Source organism: Callorhinchus milii, unplaced genomic scaffold, assembly GCF_018977255.1.
Source record: "Callorhinchus milii isolate IMCB2004 unplaced genomic scaffold, IMCB_Cmil_1.0 Scaffold8, whole genome shotgun sequence".
Taxonomy (NCBI): Eukaryota; Metazoa; Chordata; class Chondrichthyes; order Chimaeriformes; family Callorhinchidae; genus Callorhinchus; species Callorhinchus milii.
In genome coordinates, this window is record NW_024704749.1 from 12,264,242 (window position 1) to 12,288,587 (window position 24,346).

At 41.7% G+C, this 24,346-nt stretch overlaps 1 protein-coding gene across 6 annotated transcripts in view; it reads right to left on the reverse strand.

Annotated features, from left to right (window-relative positions):
* fbrsl1 (fibrosin-like 1) overlaps positions 1-24,346 on the reverse strand; it is a 387,345-nt gene that overhangs the window by 180,433 nt on the left and 182,566 nt on the right. For 5 of the 6 annotated variants that reach the window (XM_007901766.2, XM_007901763.2, XM_007901762.2 and 2 more), the window contains 4 exons: positions 22,314-22,415; positions 21,067-21,177; positions 13,268-13,351; positions 10,586-10,621 (listed from right to left, as the gene is read on the reverse strand). In XM_007901766.2, coding sequence (XP_007899957.1) covers positions 10,586-10,621; positions 13,268-13,351; positions 21,067-21,177; positions 22,314-22,415 — 333 coding nt within the window. The remainder of the gene's footprint in view (positions 1-10,585; positions 10,622-13,267; positions 13,352-21,066; positions 21,178-22,313; positions 22,416-24,346) is intronic. The other variant, XM_007901765.2, reaches the window with a different exon arrangement.

A 24,346-nucleotide genomic window follows, 5' to 3' on the forward strand; every position in this document is an offset into this window, starting at 1 on the left:
GGGTAGTGTGGGCTGGTGGGTGAGGGGGGTGTGGGCTGGTGGGTGAGGGGAGTGTGGGCTGGTGGGTGAGGGGAGTGTGGGCTGGTGGATGAGGGGAGTGTGGGCTGGTGGGTGAGGGGAGTGTGGGCTGGTGGGTGAGGGGAGTGTGGGCTGGTGGGTGAGGGGAGTGTGGGCTGGTGGGTGAGGGTAGTGTGGGCTGGTGGGTGAGCAGACTGTGGGCTGGTGGGCAAGAGGACTGAGGTGCGGGGGGAGTGCAGTGCAAGCTGCTCTGTGGGTCAGGTTGTTCCCAGTGAAAATAATGAGCTTTGTTCGAGAAATGAAGTGTTAACACATTTCATTGGCTCCATTCAAATGCTCAATCAGAATATGCTTCACCCTCCTGTCATCTAAAGGTCGGTCTTATAACAATCTCAATAAAAGGCTAAAAATGGCGCATAAAGCAAGCTTTAGCGATGTCCCTAAACACGGGAGCAGTTTGGGCTTATTTTAAAAAAGCCCTTTGTCCACAATTACACAAGGCTTTACTCAATTGTCCCACTTTAGAGCATGACACAGCCCAACTCTCTTCAAAACCTTGCCTCCCTTTGGACAAATGTCCTGACAAGAATTAACTTCTTTTAAATACAGCGCCTTTTATGAAAATCAGTCAAAACTTTTATTCACGGAAATAAAGTTTTCTCAACTGAATGAGCCAGCCTGCACCATAGAGTGTTCAGTCACTGGAAAACATGTAGTAAAGTCTAGAGAATAGGCTAGACCCTGAAGCCTTCATCTAGGCCTGTGATTGATGTGCTGTGGGTCTTGCTGCAGTTAACAGTGATTTTTATCTGTTGCTAGCAGCAACAGTCAGGGTCTCAGCGTGAGGCTAGCAGCAGGCTTCACCACTACAGTAGTGCCGCACACAGGGGCAGACAAATAGCCTTTCAGCTGGACAGGGTTCATGGTGTGGTTTTGACAAAGAAACCCCTTTGGAAAGGCTGAAAATGTCAATCCTTTGATGGTGGCGTGCTGAGCTATTGGACTCTGTTACTAATTTGTGCTGTGCGTCTCAGTGTGTGAGGGCAGTGAAACGCGAGCACCTGCAAACCGCTGGGGACGACTGCCTGGCGAGAGATAATCCAAGTGTATCCTTTGTTGAGAGCAGGCCAGAGTCACTGAACTGATACAGACTGTGAAATGAGCAAAAGTATGATAGATAGTTCAGATTAAACAGAAATAAAGACAGTGGAATGCTATAATTGGGATATTTCTTCAACCAGACTTTGTAACAGTAACAGTTACTGACTAAACGGTTAACCCCTATCCCATGCACAATGCATTCTCTCATCTGATGGAACATGAATTTATTCTGCAAATAAAATTATAAAGTGGACAACTATTTCACCAGATAAGTAAAAGCTTTGAAACAAGAGGGGGATTTTATGTTCATTTAAAAAAAAATGCATAGCATATTTGCATCTAAGCCAGTGAAATTTTGAAGGACATATACAATTTCAGTTTTTAAATCAATGATACATTGGTTTGATATTCCTAATGCCTACAGAATTAGATCTCTCTTCAGCAGTGTATTTCAATAACAACACTGCAATGTTTATAAGTTCTTTGAGATTGAAGAAATAATTTCTGGTGCAAACGGAGAAACTTCACAGGATGAAGTTTGGGAGGAAAGGCAGGAAAATACCCAAAGATTCATAACGAAGTTCAACCAATTTAAAAGACACGTGCCAGCAGATCATGCCCATGGAAAAGAGATCAAAGTGGTGTCAAAATCACTTGAGAATTTTCAGTTTTACTGCCTCTGTAAACACAAAAAAAGAACTGAACTGTTGTGTTTGCTCTGCTTTGGAATCTCACACTAAATGCCTCTCTGTACCATTTAAAGCATGTGTCAGACTGGTCCACAGGTTGCTGACTGTACACATGAATACACACCGTATTCTTCTCAAGAAATCGAAAGATGACTTCCCACAGGTAATTCAGTAAATAAGTCTCGTGAGGCGACACAGACACAGCAAACAGCAAGATCCAGGCTCAAGCCCTGCTCTATGCCAAGGGTGTTGGTTAGGCCAGTTCTGCTGACATTGGCCTCGGTTCCCCTGGACCAGGGAAAGGGAAAATATCCAGAAAGATTCCAAGTAGTGATCCCTGTAAAGTGACCCAGCTGGGAAGCACATGTGCGTGACTGTTGGTCAAGACAGAAGAGGTCTCCCAGGCTCTGGATTCAGTGGGATTGTGTCTATCGTCACAGGGATTACACAGAAACTAATCATATTGGAGATCCAGTCAAGATACATTCTCATAAAGACAGGTGTCGCTTTGTCACAAAAATTTCTTCTGACATTTAACAGACAGGCAGCATTTGAAACCAGACAACCAATACCCATCTTGCTTGCCATCAATGAGCTGGATGTTTGGAATATTCCATGCTTGATGGGCATTAAAATTAAACATTAAATCAAAGCCACCTACTCCAAGTATAATAGGCAAACGTAATTGTACATTTGATGCGGATGTCCACTGTGAGTTACCACGGTGCAGCGAGCTGATGGTTTTCTCAATGTGTGCATACTGTACTTTCACTCAAAATGTCACTGTCAGTTTGAGGTGTCAGAGGCGCTCACCTTGTAAATAAATCTAGTGTCACATCAAGCGAAGTAAAGACACACTTTCCATTTGGACAAATCAAACCAGAGACATTGGGTAGCCACTGAAGGCCCACTACTATACTAGATGTTTGCATTTCAGCACTGACAAATGTACTGTACACTGGCTACCTGTGCTGCCATTAACCTGACCTTTTTTTCTCCTTATCCAAATTCATCCCTAAATTCAAACAGTTTTGCACCCTGTTGCTGATTGTGGGATGTTGCTGGTTCAGATTAGTTGCCATGTTTGCCTGAACCTCCAGATACACAACCCACAATGGAAATTAAGTGTGAATTGATTCAAATTGGCATCTCAGTCGTCTCATTTCTAGTAAATAATATTTTGTAACACGCATCAAGATATTTATTTGATATGAGAGGCACTGTATAAATGCAGATTGCTGTGGTTGAAAGGAGCTATCCTTTTATTAGAAACACTTCCCCCATCCATTGGTAAACCAAACAGCATTGGGTTTGTTTAAGGGTGATTTGATAAATGGCACCAGGGAAATCACTAACCCACGTCCCATGTGCTTAGAGGTGGATTTTACAACCGTTTTCGACCATTTGAAAAGAATCCGGTGTAGTTCATTCCAAATAGCTCTGTCCCTCTGAAAAACATCCGACTCTGTGCGTACACAGTGGAATCATTTTCTCTGCTGTTTGTCTGTTCTCTGCATGCATGACTTGCTACAAGCAGATGAAGGTAGAAATACCATTGGACTCCTGGTGTGAACTGTGAAAATGAAGTGAGTGAGGGGCCAATATGAATCATTTTACACTTGATTTCCATTGTGGTTGGTGTGCAAAACTGCGTCTCTAAGCCTGATGCCTGAGGAACCTGCGACACTCTGGTGGTCAGCAGAGACAGTTCGCTTTACTTGTACTCTTCCCATCAGCTTTCTCAAGAATTCACCTATACTACCTGATAATCTGAATTGACACTAAACTTTGTTGTAATGACAGTTAAAGGAACATTATATTGTCAAGTTACCAGTTATTTGTTTTGCTTTTCTTCGTAAGTGTGTGGGCTAAAGGCAGCGTCCGTGTTACTTGCAAATGATGCAATTGTGATGCAGGGGCATTTGCAGCCATTCCTTCCCAAGTGAAGTGACAATCCCCTCTCACACATCATGTCATGCTGAGGTGGTCACACGGCATGCTCTCTGCAGCACTGTACTCAGCATCACTCTCAGCTCCTGCAACACTGCTGTCAGGGAAATGACACGGCCTTCAACAGGCCTCACACTATTGTGCTCTCAGCCGAGCAGCAGAACAAAGCATTTCACCACGAGACCTGCAATCCCCGAGTGTTCCAGCAGCAGCAAACGTGCAGCACACTGAGACAATAATGGAGAGCTTAGGGCACGCAGCATGCAACAAAAGAAATGAAAGACTTCAATTTTGTATTAAAAACAAAATATTTTGTAGCTGCAATCACGTTTCCTTTTGAAACGGATTGAGAAAGCAGTCGTCTTTATCAGCGCTTTTGGTTACCATCTGATAAGAGAGTTATTCCTGTCTCTGCCGGCCAAATGTCTCCCTCTTCCTGTTGCTGTAACCGCACCTAGACACCTCCAGGACTCATCTTTACCACAGACATCACAATCTAACTGACAAAGCATGTGAGAACAGAAGTGTCGTTTCACTGAGCTCATATTTCTATGAAACCAGAAGCCAGCCACAAGCTATAGAGGGACTGACCACAGATACTACCCAGATAACAAGACTGGGGCTGGTATTTCAGAACTTCCTGTTTCATGCCTCCCACAAGCTCACTCCCCTTCCCCAAAACCTAGCCTGAAGTAACTAATAATGAACCTTGCTGCACACACATCTAACTCATCTTCTAGTTTCATCATAAACGTTACGGTAACACGTGTAACCGATAAGACATACTGGGCTCCTTTTATGTCTGATTACAACTCGATGCTGCCCTATTTAAGAGCAAAGCAAATGGCAGACCTTGCAATTAAAGTGGATTTTTTTTCTATTGCTGCAGAACCTGTTGATGCCCCCATAATGTACTACTTCTCATCACAGTCAACTATCCCCTAAGACGTGTACAGCCTTGGATAGAAGTTCTAAAGAAAGATCTCATTCACACTTTTAAATGTTACCAAATCCAATGATTGCTATCTATTCTTACCGTCTTAAGGGACCCAAGACACCAACTGGTTCAAATAGGGTGAAACTAATATATTTCTTGCAACCTTCATTTAAAGTTGTCTAAAGACAGCAGGTGCCGTTTACACCCAAGCATTAGAATAAAAAGCTAATTAGAACACTATTAAAAATGCTCTGTGAAACAGTGAAAAGAAATGACAGTGATATAATAATCCTTGCATTTGATATAGCATCTTATTATGCTGTCGAGACATCTCAAAGTGATTTACAGAATATAATGTCAAGTGGTGTCACTCTGTATTTTGTGGGTAAAACGCAGCAGCCAATCTGCACACAGCAATGTCCCACAAGCAGCCATGTAGTGAATGAACAATATTTTTCTTGGAGATTAATGGTCAGGGCACTAGTAGAAACTCTTAGTGTTGATCCAAGTGCGAGAGGACAAAATCAATACTTCCTTTCCCTGGCCCTGTGTGCACTAAAGGCCATCCACTGGCAACTAGTCCTAGGCTCATTCACATTGTCACAATCTTTCCATTTTCCACCAAGTGTCTTGGTTTATGTCATTAAAATAAACAAGGCCATTTTCAGCAGCCTCAAGTGTTCTGAGAACAGACTCAATTGCTCAAGCACTCTGATCACAACTCACCCCCTTTTTGCCAGGCAGTTAAAGTCCAAAATACATGAACACGGATACAGAAGAGACACTGATTTGGCATTATCTTCAATTTGTAGTCAGTTCAAAGTGCGGACTCCGTAGTCAGTGTTGAGTTACTATTATTCTCTAAAACTGCAAGAACTATATAAAACTGTTGATGTTCAGGTTCACAATGGATGTTGCTGAGCTTCAAGTCCTGGTAAACCGACTGAGTAATTAATCAAAGTTACAGCTCTGGACTAACAGGTACCAGAAATCTGTAAAACTGTATGCAAAAGGTTAGAAAACCACACTTATCTGATAAATTCAGAAGCAATTTGAAGCTATCAATTTGTAATTCTAAAAGAAGTTCCTTTATCAAATGTAAGGATCGAGCTATTGAGAGTGCATTACACGTCAAGGAAAATGAGAACAGGTCATAATGAGGCCATATATAGTCTGAACAGCCCCACAAGTGGAATGTATATCAGTGCAATCTACATGGCACAATTTAGCTAAATTAGAGAGATATGGACATCGTCTGTGTGATAATATGCAAATCTGTCACATCTAATCAAGTGCTGACATTCAATGACAATCCTGCCAGTTACCATTAATGCAGCACTGACCTTGTCACCACCAAATGGTGCTCTGAAATAGAATTACATTAAATCTGATTAATAATGATAAACTACACACAAAAGTAGAAAAAAAATCTAAAGTTCCTCATCATATAGGAAGATAACGAGGAGGAGACAATGATACGGAAATTCATTACCATCATCTTCAGTCTCTGGGGTCTATTCCCCTCCCACCCCCAGCAAGGACTGAACTTGATCTATAGTTTATGAACTGTATTGTGTCCGGGATCCAAGAAAGCCTCCAGCTTCCACACTTACGCAGAAGCAGCTGAGGTCACTAAGCAGCAAGAAAAGGAATTGTTGAACAAAATCACAAGTGTCCAGCTACGGCCAACCTCATCCTTTGCAATCTATGTGAGTGGTGGTGTAGCAAGGCTTGTTTTGCTTAAACACAAAGCCGAGAGTCACCCTGTGGTTCAGCACCAACTGGCAAACTCAATGCCACTGTAACAAAGGGAACAAGATCAGGTTGTTAGTTTCCTGTTGTGTGGCCTGACAAGGTAATGGCTGTAGCAACATCGCTCCAGAATCCTACCATCTCAGATCAAGGGTGCAAACGTGAACATTTCTACTGGCTGTGACAACAACTGTAAGGAGATCGTTGTTTCTGTGTAAGAGATACTAGTTTCTGAAACAGGCACCAAGGAGACTCTCACAACAAGGTGCCTACATTCATCCGGCTTTGGCTGGAGGTAAGAATCCTTGTAACTGATGAGGTATCCAAGACCCTCAGGGCCTGGGGGTAGAGAGAGGGGGATAATTGCTGGACTCTGTCTGAATGGCCTCCTTACAACAGCAGCAGCAACTTGCACTTAAATAGTGCCCTCCACACAGGGTGTTGTCTCAGAGCACTGAGTGATCTCGGAGAACCAGAGTTCCAGTGAGTAGATCCCAAGATAAAGCTGATCTTCTGTGACATTGTGAGATGGACCCAACAGCACAGCATACGTGGTGACAACGGAATGAAGCACCATGAAGCCCTGCGCACACCACACACTCACAGTGCAGGAGTCTGGCTGGTGGGTACATACAAAGGCAGCTTCCAAAGTCACCTGTGAAAAAAGGGTGTGCTTTTTTTGGTTGATGTCCTCTGATGTTTTCGGGACGAGTGAAGACCTCAATCCTAGCGCATGGAAAGGTTGCTGAGAATGAAGAAGTCCAATTTCACTGCTGTCACCAAACATCCAATGGTTCATTAACGGGCCTAATGTTGGACAGGGCTGTGATTTCTCCTAGCTTGTTTGCACACGGACTGTGTGTGTGTGTGTCTCTCTCTGTGATTGAAATATTGACCAGCAGAGATCTCTAGTTAAACGTTAAACACTTGCTGGGCACCTGATGGCTTCAGCTCCCCACACAATTTGACATAAACCACAGCACAGATTTCTCAAAATGTACCCGACACATTGTTACTAAAGGTTTTTGCTGGTGTCAAAGAGCACATTTATTTTACATTGTTCAGTAAATTTTCTTCTGTTGGAATTGATTTTCTATCACCTCTTATTCCCTTCACCGTTTGTAAAGCTACTTTTTCTATCAATGCCTTGTGCAGTACCCCCCCCTTGCTGATAAGGTTTTATCTCTTTTGACAAGACATTGATTTACAAATTCTGCTCTGTCTGATCACATCACTCTCATAGTGAGTATTTTCTACCTTTAAAGTTTCTGTGGCCTGCCTGTTTGCACAATGAAGTTACATGGCAAGTCAGGAGTACTTCTCTCAGTGTTAAGCACACAAAAAAACTGCTTAAAATGCAGGTAGCTGAACTGACTAAATTAGTCAGAGACAAACCATAGGCAAAACTGAGAGCAGGCATCAAATACGGATAGTACGCCACGTGAAGAGTCCTGTACTTGGGTTGGGTAAAAATCAAAGGTTCTACAAGCTAGAGTCAAACAAATATGCAAGACACGAGGGGAGATGGAATACTACTTATATTAAGCCAAGCAGCCAACACTGAACAGGAACTGAGCATTTGCAAGATCTCAGACAATCTCACTGAAGTGAATACATGTTTGAAAGACAGACAGGAAACCTTGGAAGGTTTTCTTTTCTAGTTAAATTATTTTGTTCCTCCATGTCCACTTGTCTCCCGACTTGTACAAAAACTGTGGGCAAAAGGTCAAGCAATCTGATTCTCAAGTACCGTCAGCACTACCTACTTCTTTTGAATAGAACTTTCAATTCCTTCCCTCCGTCTCCCCACAGAAAAGAACCAGACTGTCACTCAACACCTCGGAGGCATTACTGGAGGGAGAAGTACTTTCAGTGTGAAGCACTTAGTACATCAAACCCAAAAACTTTCTACAGTTGAGTGTCAGCAAGACCGAGGCTCCCCTGATTGGCTTGGGCCAGTGCCTCCGCACCTCAGGCACCATCCAAGGATGCACACGCCACCTCACCAAGCCAGTTAGGAACCCAGGCATCTTGTTTGACCCTCAACTGTCCTTTCTCCCCAACATCCGTGCCATGACCCACTTTGCCTTCCCCCAACTCCATAACATCGCCCGGCTCAGCCACTGCCTCAGGCCGCCTTCATTACAACCAAGCTCAACTGTGCCAACTCCCAGCTTGTCGGTTTTCCCAACTCTTCCCTTCACAAGCTGCAGATCATCCAGAACTCTGCAGCTCGAATCCTCTCCTGCACCAGGCTCCATGACCCATCACACCCACCCTTGCCCATCTCCACTGGCTCCCCATCCCTCAGAGGATGGAGTTCAAAATTCTCGTTCTCGCCTTCAAGGACCTACATCCCTTGCCCCCTCCTACTTCTCCGACCTGCCCTCAACCTGTCCGCTCCCTCCACAAGCACTCAGCAGGCTCCGGCCTGCTCCATGTCCCCCGTCCGGCCTGCCCCACCATCAGCAGTCGGGTCTTCAGCCTCTCTGTACCCACCCTCTGGAACTCCATCCCACATTCCCTTCGCGCTCGCTCCCTCCCTTGCCTCCTTCAAGGCATGTCTCAAGACCTTCCTCTTCGAACGTGCCTTCGACCACCCTCCTACCCTCTCTGCCCTCCACCCTCCCTGATCCCAAACCAACCCTTGGCTCGGGTGCTAATGCCGGACTATTCAGCGCCTTGGGACGTGCTCCCGACCAAAAGGCGCTTTACAAATGTAATTTTGTATTGTATAAGCAACGTCTCTCATTTAGCAGCGTGTGTTGCTGACCTCGGACTCCCACGTCAGGTAGTAACGTGATCCTTTAACATCAGCCTGGAAACATTAAAACAAGGACTTTGCTGCCGTGTTACAGCAAAAGTCTTTTCAGGACCTGATGGATCTTGTGAAGACATCCTGCTGAAAACCACTGAGAACAGAAGATAGTGAACCTCAACATTGACAAAAGTCACAGCTCCTGAAAAGTCACACTTCCAGACTGACTTCTCTGTGACAACAACTCTGCTTCAGGAAGGGCAATCATGGCTCCACAGAGCAGATTAGGGACAGGGAGATACTGCCTGTGAGAACAAACCTTGGCTTTAAAATCTAAGGTTGCACAAACTGCTCCACTGTACAGTTACCTTCTCTTAAACAAACAGATAGCTAATATCTTCAGCCTGTCTATCACCACATATTGCTGCAATATTCCTGTTAAATAAATACTGTTGGTTTAAAAAGTTATATAAAGTTAAGTACATTTGTTTTATTCCGTTCATACATATTTACCACCCTAAGTGCAATGTTGAAAGCAATGCATGCACAATGAGTTATTACTTCACTATATACCCCACTATAGCAAACAATGCAGAATATGAAACCAGCAGGTTTTTTTAGGAAAACATTTGAATAGTAAAACACGCTGGGTTATTTACTGAATAATATTCGGTCAGTAATCTTGTGTGTGGAGTTTGTGTTGATCATTCTACTCTCCATTCCTCTCTTATTTGAACTTACCTGAATGGGGAGAGGATACAAGCTGCAAATCACAGGTAAAGAACAATACTGGCCCGTCAATTCAACGACGTGTTTTGTCAGTGTAAAGTACATTACCAACACTGCATTTGTCTAAGAAAGAAAATATTGGAAATGTAAAACCTTTATATTGTGGTCTCAAATGCAGGATTGACTGGAAGACAAACAGTCTTGATATCGGGTGTGAAGGGCGCTACATAAAAGCAAGTTGTTGTTATTGTAAAATAGGATTTACAAGAAATCGACCTTACAAACATGCAAACTCTAAACTTTATTGCAGATGATGCCATCAATTTGGTAATTAAGGAAAACTGTACCTATTGCTAAGAGCTAAGACTGTTTGGGTTTGAAAAGGGACTGAAAACAATTAAAATCTGCCCTCACTACTTCATCCCTTTCTTTCCTGGATTCAAAGGAGTGTCATAAACTAAGCAGGATCTAATGTTAAACCTTTACCACGAATGTAATGAAGCTCGTGCTAGAAACCTATTTTTGCAATTTATTACTTTGTCTAAGTGGCTGTGCACGCGTGTGTGCTGAAATGCTGCAATTAGCTCGGAAACAGAACACTGATACTCCGGAGAGCTGGACTGTAATATTCAAAGATTTGCAAAGACTTACAGAGTATCCTCGTCCTGAAAATGAATGAGCAGAACTCTGGGGAGAAAGAGAAGCGGAAAAAACACAGGTTAGAGTCGGCACTGAACCGCCAGACATTTACAACACCAGTAACATTACCCAGCACTGTGGGGGCAGGCCAACAGGGGCTGAACTATTATTGCCAGCTCCACCTGACTTGGTGACAGACAGACTTGGCTCAAACATTTAACAATATCCTTTGTTCCACATACTCATCGAGCCAGTTCATTTCAGGGTTCAACCAAATTTAACATTCTAATTAAATTTAACCAGTAGGAGTGCTATTTTTATTTCCGGGGTGGAGGGGGAGGTGGAGGTGAGAGAAAATAAGGCATGAGGACCGCAGGCATGAGTTAATATTGGGGGCTTCCACATCGCATTTCAGATCCGAAAACCACCTCAGAGATTGACAGAATTACATCTCTGCCCTCAATCTTTCAGTGTCTCTCCACCCGATGAAGTAAAAAACAAACACTCCTACTTTTCTTTCTGTATTGTAACCCAATATGCTTCACACAACACAACTCATTTTTGCCAGCCATCCTGTTTTACCCAGGATTATTCATTATTGTGAAGGTACTACAGTGTCCCAGAGGGAACTCTGGTTGTCTCATTTGAAACGTTATAAACCTGTCCTCAAATATGGCAAAATGAAAGTAGGAAACCTGACATGGCAAGAAACTGCACGAGGATTAACATTACAATTTTTAGGAAGCGAAAGTCATGAGATTTGGAAGTTGAAGGAGGAACCTGTGCAATATGCCATTAGCACGCTAACAAATCACAATAATAACATGCCATCTTTTCAATCCCATGACCTCTCACACATGTGACCAGCAAAATAAATGGTCAATTTTTAAATTCAAGGGGGCATCAAGCATATGTTTGATGACAAATCACTACTCAAAATATACTCTGAATAAGACAAAAGCAGTACAAATGCTGTTGTGGAAACATTTTCTATTCTAAGGCAGATACTAATCATTGGCTCTTTAGAGAACATGTGGTAGCTGAAAGAGTATTCAGGTATGAAATTAATAATCGACCAGTGCTGTAATCAGAATTTAATCAAATATTCCAATAATGGCTGCACCTCTACTCCAGTCAGGTTTCCAAGAGCGGCAGCAATACCTGCTTCATCAGCTCTAATCAGATAGCCTTCATCACAGAAATTTTGCTATTTCCTATTTCAATCAAAAGCTCGCAAGGCATTCCACACCTGCCAGCCTTTCTGCTGTGCTAATAATTGCCAATTTGCACAGAGCTCTGGCTATATCACTCAATTTGGCCCCGACTGCTGTTCGCATACACCGTGATTCATCAGCAAGCTCCCCCCATGACAATTAGAGCCAATGTCTGGGCTAACCAGGGCACCCATTCCAGAGGCTGAGCAGACAATTACCAGTCTATTTTCCCATCTCACCCAGAAAAATATGAGAACGTGCAACAATGGCATTCAGTGCCTCTGAAATGTTACCCTTGAGGGAATGAATATTTCAAATTATCACAGCTTTACAACCACATTCAAATTGCAGCATTTGGAAGGATACAGGGCTCATTTAAATGATAATGAAGGAGATCCATTCAATTGACTAAAAAACGGCAAGTTCTTAAGCTGACGGGTCAAGAAACAGCAAAAACCCTTTTAACCATTGTGCTCGGCTCTATACAGAACTCTGCAGCAGGAGGAACATCAAAAGGATTAGTAGGACAAATAAAAGATGAGGCAAAAAGGTTCCCACTTCCCTCAGGTCAAAACAACAACATACAAATGTCACTTATCAGCCTCTTAATATGCTGCTAAGTTCCAATTACCCCAGAGTGAAAGAAACGATAAGGAAATCTCATTTTGGGAGTGCACACTGCTGTTTTTGTGCGCTATATTGGGCCTCGAAAGTTGCACAAAGCATGTGACAATGCACTCCCAGACCCAAACAGAGCTACGTTTCATTAGAAGAGAAAAGCTTGCTTGTCTGCAAACACCAAGGGGAGGAAAGAAAAGTTAACATTACCCCCTTTATTTTTCCCCTCCCCAAAGAGCAACCATATCTTTAGGCTGTTCATGTGGTTAGATCACTTTTATCTCAACAATCATAAGTATCATAAGTGTTTGCTTGTTTTTTTTGTTTGGCTGGAATTAGCCACGGTCCCTCCCTAAATAGGATTAACCCCTGAAGCTTCATTACATAAAATCTGCATGATGGTCTCAAGCACCTTTTTGACAGCACTGGTAGATGGCCTAATAAAGTGTTTTCAGCACATTTAGGAAGCAACTCAACAACAACAACTTGCACTTGTATAGTGCCCTCCATGCAGGGCAGCCTTTCAGAACACTTAAATATTCAGCGAAACTCAAATATTCGGTTACATTTATTTCAATCAGCGATAGTAAAATGAGGGCAAGCAAACACATACCGGTCAAGTGCAGTTAAACAACCTTTTGGCCACAATAGAATAGTTGTTTGGCAGCTTTTCAATGTGCACAATCAAACACTGCACCATTTTCTCAAATGATTTACTGATTTACTGCATATTTCTGAGGGTGCTGTTGTGTAAGTTGAGCAAATTGAAACACTGCTTAACTTATTTTAAACATGTTCCAAATGTCCCCAAAGGTTAAATGTCCTACACATTCAGAAAACAAACAAAAAAAAGGATATTCACTTGTTTGGTTGGAAGGTTAACCCTTTGAGTACTGAAGGCCTTTTCAGCTTTTGAAATTCGCACATCTTTTGTACCAAATGACATCTGAAAATATTATAAAGTAGAATTAGAGAAATGTACAGGCCCAGAGGACATTTCGCATCTCATAGAAACACTTAGAATTGTTTTTAGAAAATTCTGTTAGTGGAAAATATTACTGAGTTCAAAGTACATTAACCTAGAGATGGAAGCAAGTGTGGAATACAACTGGAGGTTCCTTGGAGCATGCTAAACATGTGTATTTACAGGCAATGCAATGGAGTAGAGTGGATCTGCCATAAATCAATGTTTTATATCAAGTTGCATCTCCTTCAAACACAGTTTGTAGAGCGAGCACTTCAATATTGTTTGGAAAAGTATTGATGGCGCAGTGGATAAGGTTCCTTGTGTGACACTGAGCCACACAGACTGAAACATGGTCTGTTAAAGAGAACCCAGTGATTATGCAGTTGATGTAGGGCGAGAGTGCTTAGATCCAGGCCGTCAGGCTGAAAGGCAAGTCACAGAGTAAACAAGGGAATTTAGAGGAAACCTCCATTTGTTTCTCTCTTATGTACATGCCATTAACCAGTTGAAGAGTTGCAGACATCACAAGTTGCCTCCTTGTTCTTTAAGTGAGAATACATTTCCTGTCCCCGAGGTGGAAAAATAAACTTTGTATGCAGCCGAATTCATGCCCTATAAAAATTAACAATTGTGTTTCATACAGCCTCTTGTATCAAGATATCTCAAAGAACTTCACATAACGAGGTATTTTGAAATGCAATAACTCATTATGTTTGTCAGCCAATCATTAGCAACAATGAGAAATCCAGCAAGGAGATGAAGAACCAGTTACTGTAGTTACTTAGTGAATTTGGGTGAGCAAGACATATTGATCAAGACACAAAGAAAACTCCCTACTCTTCAGAACCGTGAACCTATCACCCCTGTTCTTACCCGGCTTCACTTTTCCCCATCCCTCAGAGAATCGAGTATAAAATCCTCGTTTTCATCTTCAAAGCCCTCCACGGTATTGCTCCCCCCTACCTCGCCAACCATCTAACCCCATATTAGCCTGTCCACTCCCTCCGCCTGTTTCAGGTCCCCAACATTGGTGGTCAGACATTCAGCACCTCTGCCCTCACACTCTGGAACTCTATCCCTCTGGCTCAGCCCTCTCTTGCCTCCTTCAAGTCCTGTCTAAAGACCTTCCTCTTCGGCCATGCCTTCGGCCACCCTCCCGTCACAGCCCCACCTGCCCTCCACCTCTCCTGACCTCAACTCGGATCCAAAAACCCAACGCCCTGGGACGTTTTTCCATCTTGCTATGCAAGTGTAATTTGTTGTTGTTCGAATAGTAACCTAGGATCTGCGAATTCCATCCGAATAGACAGACCTGTCTTAGGTTTTATTATCTGAAGGACATCCCTAACAGTGCAAGACTCTCTCAGCACTACATTGGAGTTTTAGTCTCAAATCCTGATGTGAGGCTCTAACCCGGAACTTTCTATCTCGGAGGCAAAAGTAGTAAAAACTGAGCAAGACAATACTTCACAATATTCCTTGGAATCAGAGTATATTGAATTATAAAATGGTGTGAGCATCTGCAACAGAATCATGTAGCAACTCAGATTTTTAGTACCTTGGACAATAAGCCAGCTGTACAGAGGGCAGATGGTTGCCTATTTGTATACAAATTATTTACAGTTACACAACTCAAACCAGCTTCGACTTTGGGATTTTAACAATGGTACCTTTGACAAATTAAGTTTACCAGAACCATCTGATTTCTGCAGGACTCTCCCCCCACCCCCGCATAAAAAGCAAGGCAGAGAAGAATTCTGAAGGCAGGGGCGGTGGAAATTTATTTTCTATAGTTTTTGTGGAATTTGCTATTTTTTCCCATTCAAAATTCCTAAAATCACAACCACAAGGGTTGCAGGGGAATTGTAGGTTTCACATCTCTCTAATGAACAGCGGAAACAATGGTTTCAACCAGTCAGCATTTCAGGATTAATTTGCAATTGAAGCTTTCTTTCACAGAGAATTACATTGAATAAGACTGTAAAGTTCCAGGTAAGTATGTTCAGGTAAATTCGAATTATTCATGTTCAGAGCATGGGTGTAACCTATAAATCTACATGTACCCTTCGGCATTAAGTACCTCACAAACTTTACGTCAATGCAGAAAGCAATGCTTGGCAAGTCTTTAAGAGATATACAGGCTTTGCCTGTTTTCCCCCCGTCTGGTGATATGATAATCCGATATGCCAATTAAACATGAATTGAAGCATTTTGCTTGTTACTAGGATAAAAGTCCCCTGAACATAATAGAAATACGCAGATTGCCTGTGGCATACTTGGAGTCCGTACATATGTCAGTGTGTGACAGACCGCAGGCCTCAACACAAAACAAACTACTGAAGGATGATTTCACAATTACAACACAATATAAAATCTCTCAATTCCAAATGCCTTCAGGATAATTTCAAATGCAATTTCAGAACAAGGGCAATTGTATCCTTAAATTTCAAGAAAAAACTCTTTTCTAAGTAGTACAGCTCTGTCTTCAGCAGTTTGGGTGAAGAAAAGTCCAACCTACGGAATATCTCTGAACTAAGGCCATACATTACAACAGTGCAGCTCAACAGGGATGTCTGATCAATCTCATGAGTACAGGAGGGAAGGTTAGGATCTCTGCTGGCTGTTCAGTGGGCAGCTGAACCTTGTAGATCAGAAGGCCCAAGTTCAATCCCCGGTCTGTGCTGAATTCCCTCTCAGGTCTCAGTCTCTGCTGTTGGTCTCAGCCCACTGAAGTTGCCTACTTACTTAATTGCCAAGAGAGTGCACTCAATTCTAGACAAAAAGGAAATTTCCATGTGTAGGTGGCACGGATATGTCTGGTTTGGGTATTCAAGCATGGTGATGGGTTTCCATATGCGTCAGAGGCAAGGCTGCCCAACAAGCAACAAACATTAACGAGCAGAATGAGACCATTCCTCGTGTTAGAGGTAACTTCAGTTCTGAATCATAGAGTTATACAGTACAGAAGGAGGCCATTCGGCCCATTGTGTCTGTGCTGAACAGAGACCTCATAGGGGAAATGGTTGAAGCTGAAATTCACTGGACACTGGACTCATTTAAGAAATCACTTGATGATGTACTGTGAAGGCTGAGATTAAATGAGGTGAACAGCATTCTTCATTCAAACCTTTCCTGTGATCCTGTGATCGTATGAAAATAATATAATTATGAATGGCTCCTAATTGGTTTGCTTCACAGCAGAAACTAACACTTCAATCCACCAAAACTATCTACAATGAACATAATCAGATTTCAGCTGCTTCACTATATTTGAAATTGCTCCTGGCTGAACTGTAAGGACCTGAAATGATTAACAATAAATATTACAATATGAAATATAAACTTTGGTGTAATTTTCTTTGGGAAATAGAAAAGAAAAAAAGCTAGCCCTTCCTTGCTTGACATCTTCGATCCATTTGCAGACTATTCATTGCGTTTAACTCCCAATTCCAAGTAGAATTTAAGATTAGTGTGAAATGTAACTAGCTCATTAGATGTCTGACACTATAGCCAACTCCAAATGAGCTTGGATTGAGAAACACTGAGAAACGAAACACAGTGTTGCATTTCCAAGAAAAAGCTGAAAGATCTTTCAATGTTTAAAGCATTAATGTGAAACCCCAACTTCAATTGATTTAGTACCATCTTTAAGGCAATTAATCAACACAACAGGTTGAGTCTTATGCTTCGCTTGTACTGCTGAAAGCATCACAACATCTGTAACGCTGCTTCCAGAGGAGAAAACTGCAATTCCATTTCAAGCACTCTATTGCTCTCGTTGGGGACTGTGCATCTCACCTCCACTAATCAGCGTTTAAGTGCTATTAACATAACACGATAGTTCCTCCAAAGTTTTCTTTACTTCAAGTAGAGGCCCATTTTTATTCATGTAAATATTGCCCTGATGTAATTCAATCTCTGGTAACTCACTCCCTCACAGTGGCAACAGCACAATTGGGGCTTGGGGGCTTGTGTAGCAACTCACTGCAAAAATAGCGCAGTCTAAACTGGGCATTTCTCACCAGCAGTCTCCTTTTTATTTTGCAATTTAATTAATACGACTTTGTGTGTGGCCTCTTGGCAACATCAGTGCCTGTTTTCCTATCGGAGCACTGCTGCTCGCAGGTTGCCAGAGGTGTCAATTGGGAGATTCTCAATTCTGTGGGTAAGACTCACTGTTGTGACAAGGTGTAAAATCTTTTCAGTTTTACACTGGAAATCCAGCCTGGCACATTATGGTGTGTGGAATTAATACTGCAGGTCCTCTGAAGCCCTCGGTTGCAGATCCAAAATGTGACCAAGCAGCTCTCTGAGGAGCTTTAATAACATAAACTGCCTCCCCAGGTACTTGCTGCCCACAACCTACACTGCTTCAGTCTGGTAGGGGATCAGAGTGACACACAACTTCAGAAGCATGAAGTGTTTACTGCATACAATTCTCACGCTATACATGCACATAGAATTTTCTTCCTGTCAAAACTGTCAAGCCCGCTCCTGCTTTTATCTGCCAAATCCAGTCTTCAGCTGACATTTTTAATAAATACTTTGAGATGCCAAACACATTTGCTGCAAGTCCTTTTCAGCCATTAGCTGCACAATGGACAATGAAAGCCATAATAACCAATATATTATGCTCACTCGGAATCCTATCAAAAATACTTCACATTGAAAGGAAAGGTAGTGTTTTTAATTTGAAAGCTAAATGAACTGTCCAATTGGATTTTGTTAGGTTGATGTGTTTTCATGACTGCTTCTGGTTATGAAGTATATTTCAGTGAACACTGAAACCTCAGAGAGGGAATTGCATAAATTCACCTTGCTTTAACGAAGCTCTCATTTAAACTGCCATGTTTGACCACTTGAACATTAATCTGCCTTGCACATCTGATTGCGAAATGGCAAACTGTGGCTCATTATTAAATAAATCTGTAATTAGAAATGAAATAACTGTCAGCCATTGGGTTTGATTGCTTAAACTGACAGTTAACGATAGCGAGTGTGAATAAATGTGAATATAATATTATTCTGTGTGGTCAAGCTGCACATTAAGAATATTCAACTTCGTGTGGAACACATCTATGCAGAATAAGAGACACCAGAGACTAAGTGACTAGACTGCAATCCAACCCAGCTCAGATGAGACAAAAAACAAGTGCGATGATTAAGGTTTATGAATATTGATTGAAAGCTGACGTTTGGCATAAGCCTTTGATTGATTCCCAACAATCGATTATTTTATAGATTGGCTGTGTATTTTTACCTATCGGATATCTGGAGAGCGCCAGTTTGAGGCTATTCTGAGGGCACCGTCATGTTGAATTACTTTTAATTCATATTACAGGAACATATTACAGTTACTGCCATCTGGATCCAAACAGTGAAACTCGCTGCTTCTGACATACATTGGAACTTAAAATTAACGAAATCATGGATGTATAAATTACGATGACACAAAGTTTTTATGAAATAATTGGCTATAAATTATACATAGACTAACAAATCTGTGGAGGAGTTATTAAACGGCAATTCAATCAAGGGGTGCTGATATCATAAATACTTAAGAGTAAAGCTCGCTTTCTGAATGACTTATTTTAGATAATATATGGGGAATAAAATTACATCGAGAAATGTGCTGTAAGAAATGCTCTCGAGCATTTTCACAGCATCAAAACTGCAGAATGAAGCTCCAACAGTTTACAGAGACAGACTTAGTGTGTCTCTTAAGTGACACTTTTGATGTGTAAGAATTTCCCAGTGTTAGACTTTCTACTTTTATCATGTGAACGTTCCATTAATTGAGTAAATTTTCTTTCAATCTACAATCTGCTGTGATTGTGTCTAGAGATTTGTCTGTGACTCACGTGACAGGAAGATTTAATAGGCGTTTTCAAGGAAAGGTAGCATTTTGCAGTGATATTGCACCCTGTATAGATTATGCAGGGAGCGAGATGAATTCCTATCCAGTAAGTCAATACAATTGAAATCAAAATTGAAAACCCAAAACCGTTTTCTTTCTGCACCACTGCACTAATTTTCAATAACGAAATGTTACTGTTCACTCCTGATTATTGAATACTTTTCCATTTACGATGGATTTTTGTTCAGGTTTACAGCCCAAAATTACACATTTGCTTCCAGATAAATATGACTTTACTTACGATCTTCCAAACGGCAAAAAAAGTACATTTTGGAAAATATTCCATTATCGTTACATTTTTTCAATGGTAAAGTATTTAAAATACTTTAATCTCAATTCCTAATATGTGACCAAAATGTTGCAGAAAATTGATGGTTAGTTTACCATAAAATGTGTTCCACTGGTTTCAATGGTTGCATGTCCAGTGTACATAGCAAGATACAAAAAATTCTCAACTGAAGTAGTGCACAAGTTGCAACTCCAAGTCTGTAGGTTACAAAAACATGCAACTCATTCACTGGATTTTATAGCAAATTAAGGTTCTATATTGTAACAAAGTGAATGCAACTGAGCTAAGGCACCAGCAAATGTTGGATTCCAGTTAGAAGTTAGTGAATATTTTATCACTTATTGATCAAAAGAGAAGGGAGCTGCTCCCGGTGTCCTGGCCAATTTGGCTGTTTGAGAGATATTGCTGTTGGCAAATTGGCTGACATGTTTGTCAATAAACACTGTGGCTTTGCATAAACTTTGTGATACACTTTGAGATGTTCCCAGCATATAGGATCCATGTCAAATGCAAGTATTATGATGATAATGAGTAGAGGTCAAATTATGTTCCTGAAACCAAGTTACTTGGGTATCAACCTGTCTTAGGTGGTAGCACTATCACCTCAGTCAGGTTGTAGGTTCAAGCCCCACGTTCGGATTTTTTGAACTTTTCATGGCTGTTTGTGAGATATTGTTAAACACAAATTAGAGCTGCATTTGCCTACAAAATAATCACTGCACTTTTCGTATATCCTATGAATAACGTTGGGACATTCGCCTGACATGAAAGGCGATATATGAAATGTGAGGATTACTATTATTTACTTGATATGAATTGTCAGTGGGGTGGCATTGCAGATCACCAGCATCTGCAGTGAAAACTGATTTAAGACTCACAAATATTCACCATTAAGCTTTGTCAGTTGTGATACTGTGCCTGTAATCTACTCTGAGGCTTATGTCTGTAAACTACTCATGGCTTTTCCTATCCTCTGATGAAGCCTGAACTCCTTGGATCAGATTAACAGCTTGTAACCCACTCTGTATCCATGCTTCTCCATTTATCGGGTTGCAATTAATTGCTTGTGTATTAAAAATGTACTATAATTCCTAACCTACAAACCTGTCTAGGACGAGTGAATGTTAGTTTAAATGTAAGCTTATCTTCTGCATTAGTAGTTGGAGGCTAACCATAATCTTAAGGCAATGCTAAAGCTGTCAGGTTCGACCCCAATAATCTGTACATGTGATACGAGTGGGCTGCGCACTAGTGCAGCCAATGGTGCACTATAACTGGAATGCAGAGCATGCATGAGTTGCGTATTAGAACATCCTGATTGTAAAGGTGTGGTGTGAACGTGTACACACCTTCCATGCACTTATACTAAATAATGCTGACCGCCTATATCATACCAGGGAATTGAGGATAAGCAAGCCAATCAAAGGCCAATAGCTTTCAATTGGCCCACTGTCCTGAAACCCCTTGTACAGTACAGCTGGATCTTACCTCCTTATTGTGAGTTGATGTTGATAGAATTGTTGCCTTCTTGTTCTGTTGTGGACCTCGGTAGTGAATTCGGCATATTGACTGCTCCTGAAGTTTGCGGTAGTTTTCCCGCTGTGAGGTAAGTGGAAACGTGATTTCAAGTATGTCCTGAGTGCCTTCCTTGTTAACGTGCATTCTTAGGAACTGTGGTGGTTGGTAATTTTGTTGCCTTTTTATAAAAAACTGTATGTTGCCCTTCAAAAATGTGAATAGAAATGAGACGTTTCCCTTGAAAACCTCAACATGTTGTGAGAGCCATTTGTATTCTAAGCGTGGATTCTGTGAGTGCAGGCGGGGCACTAGCCTCTCACAGGCTTCAGTGATCAACCAAGAACTTGGTCCTAATCCAACTGACGCCAATTCAGATCAATGGGTCCAACAGGTCTTTACTGGTTGTAGCTCATGGTAGCATGATGTGCTGAATAGGTTTGAGCAAGCAGTTAACCAGAATAGAAATAGTTTGACAGGTATTGTTAAATTTCAGTGCAGACATTTAGTTCCGTCTCTGTGAAGGTACAACAGGAAACAGTAGGTGACACAAACGGATCAAGTCTTCAGAACAAAAATAGAGAGCCTTCCATTTGCAGACTTAAAAGGTACCAATGAACTCCGAGTTTGACCACACAAAACCATTTTAATAGAAATATTTTAGAAAACCTTTGCATCATATGTTGGCTATTCAACAGGTATAAGATTGGGCAACATGTGCAAGGAAGGGCTTTACGGTTGTGGGTATTTGTGTTGAATTTTTGTACATTTTACAGATGATCAGTGAGACAATAAGGAATGGTTTCAAATATTCAATATAGAGTCTTCACAGGAAATATTGTCAGCCAAAGCCTGTTAGAAATACCAGTGCTGTCAAAAAGGGGAGGGGGGATTTGTCTAGTTGCACCTCATTATCATGTGCACTACTAACTGAGTTAATCGTATTTTTATTATTCAGTGACAATGGCATTCGCACATCAAGGTTTTTGCAGATCCCTAACTCCTTTCCTTTAATAGGCAAATCCTGTTTAAGTGCTGCACCAATCAAATTCCCAGCAGTCGTGATGTCTGGCCTAACAGCAGAATGAAGCATTGCATGCCATTTTATAAAAACATCTCCATTCTTGACTTCAAAATCCCTCGTTCACAAAGCAATTCCAGCAGCCTGTCATCACAGTTGAACAGCAAGTGCAGTTTCTTTCTCTGAAGAGTGTACTTACATCACTAAGCTTGTCTCTGGAGCTGCTCCTCTGTGAACTGTTGGCTTCTCTGACACTGTCGTCCTCGCTGTTCCTGCCATTGCGGTTGGAAGAAACCTTCATCTGCATGACAAGAGAGGGAGAAGCTGGAGTTATGACAGAGCCAGAATGTTGGCTGATAGCGAACAGCGCGTGCCACAAGCTCGCTGATTTAAGACGACTGCTGATGAGCGCTCCAAAAACAACATGGCAGCTGTGGACACTAAATCCTTTCCTTCTACACAAGTAAACATTGCCTCCTGCCACTAACTAAGGTTCAAAATTCAGTGACATTGATCAAAATGAGAATTCAAGGAAGAAAAAGAACAGAGAATAAAATATGCTCTTTTTAAATTGCACACAGAATATGTATATAAAATGCTGAAAAATAGCTTAATACAGTCACTACGTTTTGCAGTATATTCTATGAGACGCTTTGAGACATCTCAATGATGTGATAAGATACTATATCAAATGCAACAACAACACATTTGTACACGGCCTTTCACGTCGGGATGATGTCCCAAAGACAATCAGTGTTTCAGCCCCGAGCTGGGGGTCAGGATCGGGGAGGATGATCAAATGCACGATCGAAGAGGAGGGTCTTGAGACAGGCCTTGAAGGTGGCAAGGGTTGAGGATTATTAATATTAAAATGCAAGGATTATTATTAGTATTAAGAAATAGGAACTGAGTATGGCAATCTTAGCCCATAGAGCAAGTTCCTAATCTCAGCCATGAACTGTGAATGGCAGCCAGGATAACACACGTCACACACACAACAGCTTGGAGGCTGGTCAGGTATGGTGCTGGATGTAACAAGTATTAGTTGGGGTGGGGTAGGGATAGGGGAGGGAGAGAAGATAGGTGAGGAATGTGAGAGAAATGGAAAGGAAATTTAGTATTTGAAATCCTGAACAAGCTAGAGAGCAGATGTAATAATAATAATAATAATCCTTGCATTTGATATAACGCTTTTCACGTCGGGAGGACGTCCCAAAGTGCTTCCCAGAACACACTGTAAAGTTAATTGACTGTATATTTGTGGGCGAACGCAGCAGCCAATTGAGCACAGCAATGTCCCACAAACAGCCATAGATTTAAAATGACCAATTTATTATTGTTTTGTTTTGGAGGGATTATTATTAGGCTCTGTGTGGAGTAAGGAAACTTGCCCAAGGTTTCGCCCTCTGCCTGGAATTGAACTCAGGTCTCTCGCTTGCAAAGCGAGTGCTCCAACCACTGAGCTACAGGACTCCATGTACAGACGGAGAGGAGAGTAAGTAGATTAAAAAAGAGCATGAATACGTTTCTACCACATGATTTTTATTCTATTGCAAAGGCTTGTAATTAGAAGACTTTAAATTACTCTCTCAACGGCCAAAATAAGGCATGATGTGTAAAGAAGGTGGAATGGGGAGTTCACAGAAAATGCATATAAAGTGCTTGTGCTCCTACCTCTCGATCATTCTATAAATAGTTGTAAGCAGCCACCTGGCCACAATTATACCAGAAAGGTTTCCTCCATAAACAAACAGCATATGCAACATTCAAACCCCCAGGAGCTGCATACTAAGCATTCATTAAATCAACACGCTTTGGATGACTCAGGGAATGACAGCAATTAACTGCACTGCAATGAACAAGCAGAGAGAAAAGGGGAAAAAATCTGCCCAAGTCACACTGACTGTGATACGCTGATCAAAAATGCAAATTAGAATGAATGCCACTGCAATTAACCTATTAGAGTAAGTATCAATTATTAAACCCGCTTGTTCCTCTGGCTCGCACTACTTGGAATTAAGAGGGTCATCAGCTGATTTGACAGATCATGTTCTTTTCCACCTGCTGGCTGCCAGTAGGAGGCCACACACCCACTGGCAAGCCAAACCGACCTGTCTTAATCATTCCGAATTACCCTAACAAGCGCCAGTCACAATTCTGGTAACTGGAGTTACTGAGCAGCGAAACAAATTAAAAAGTCTACCCTACAATCCAGTCTGTCACCATCACACC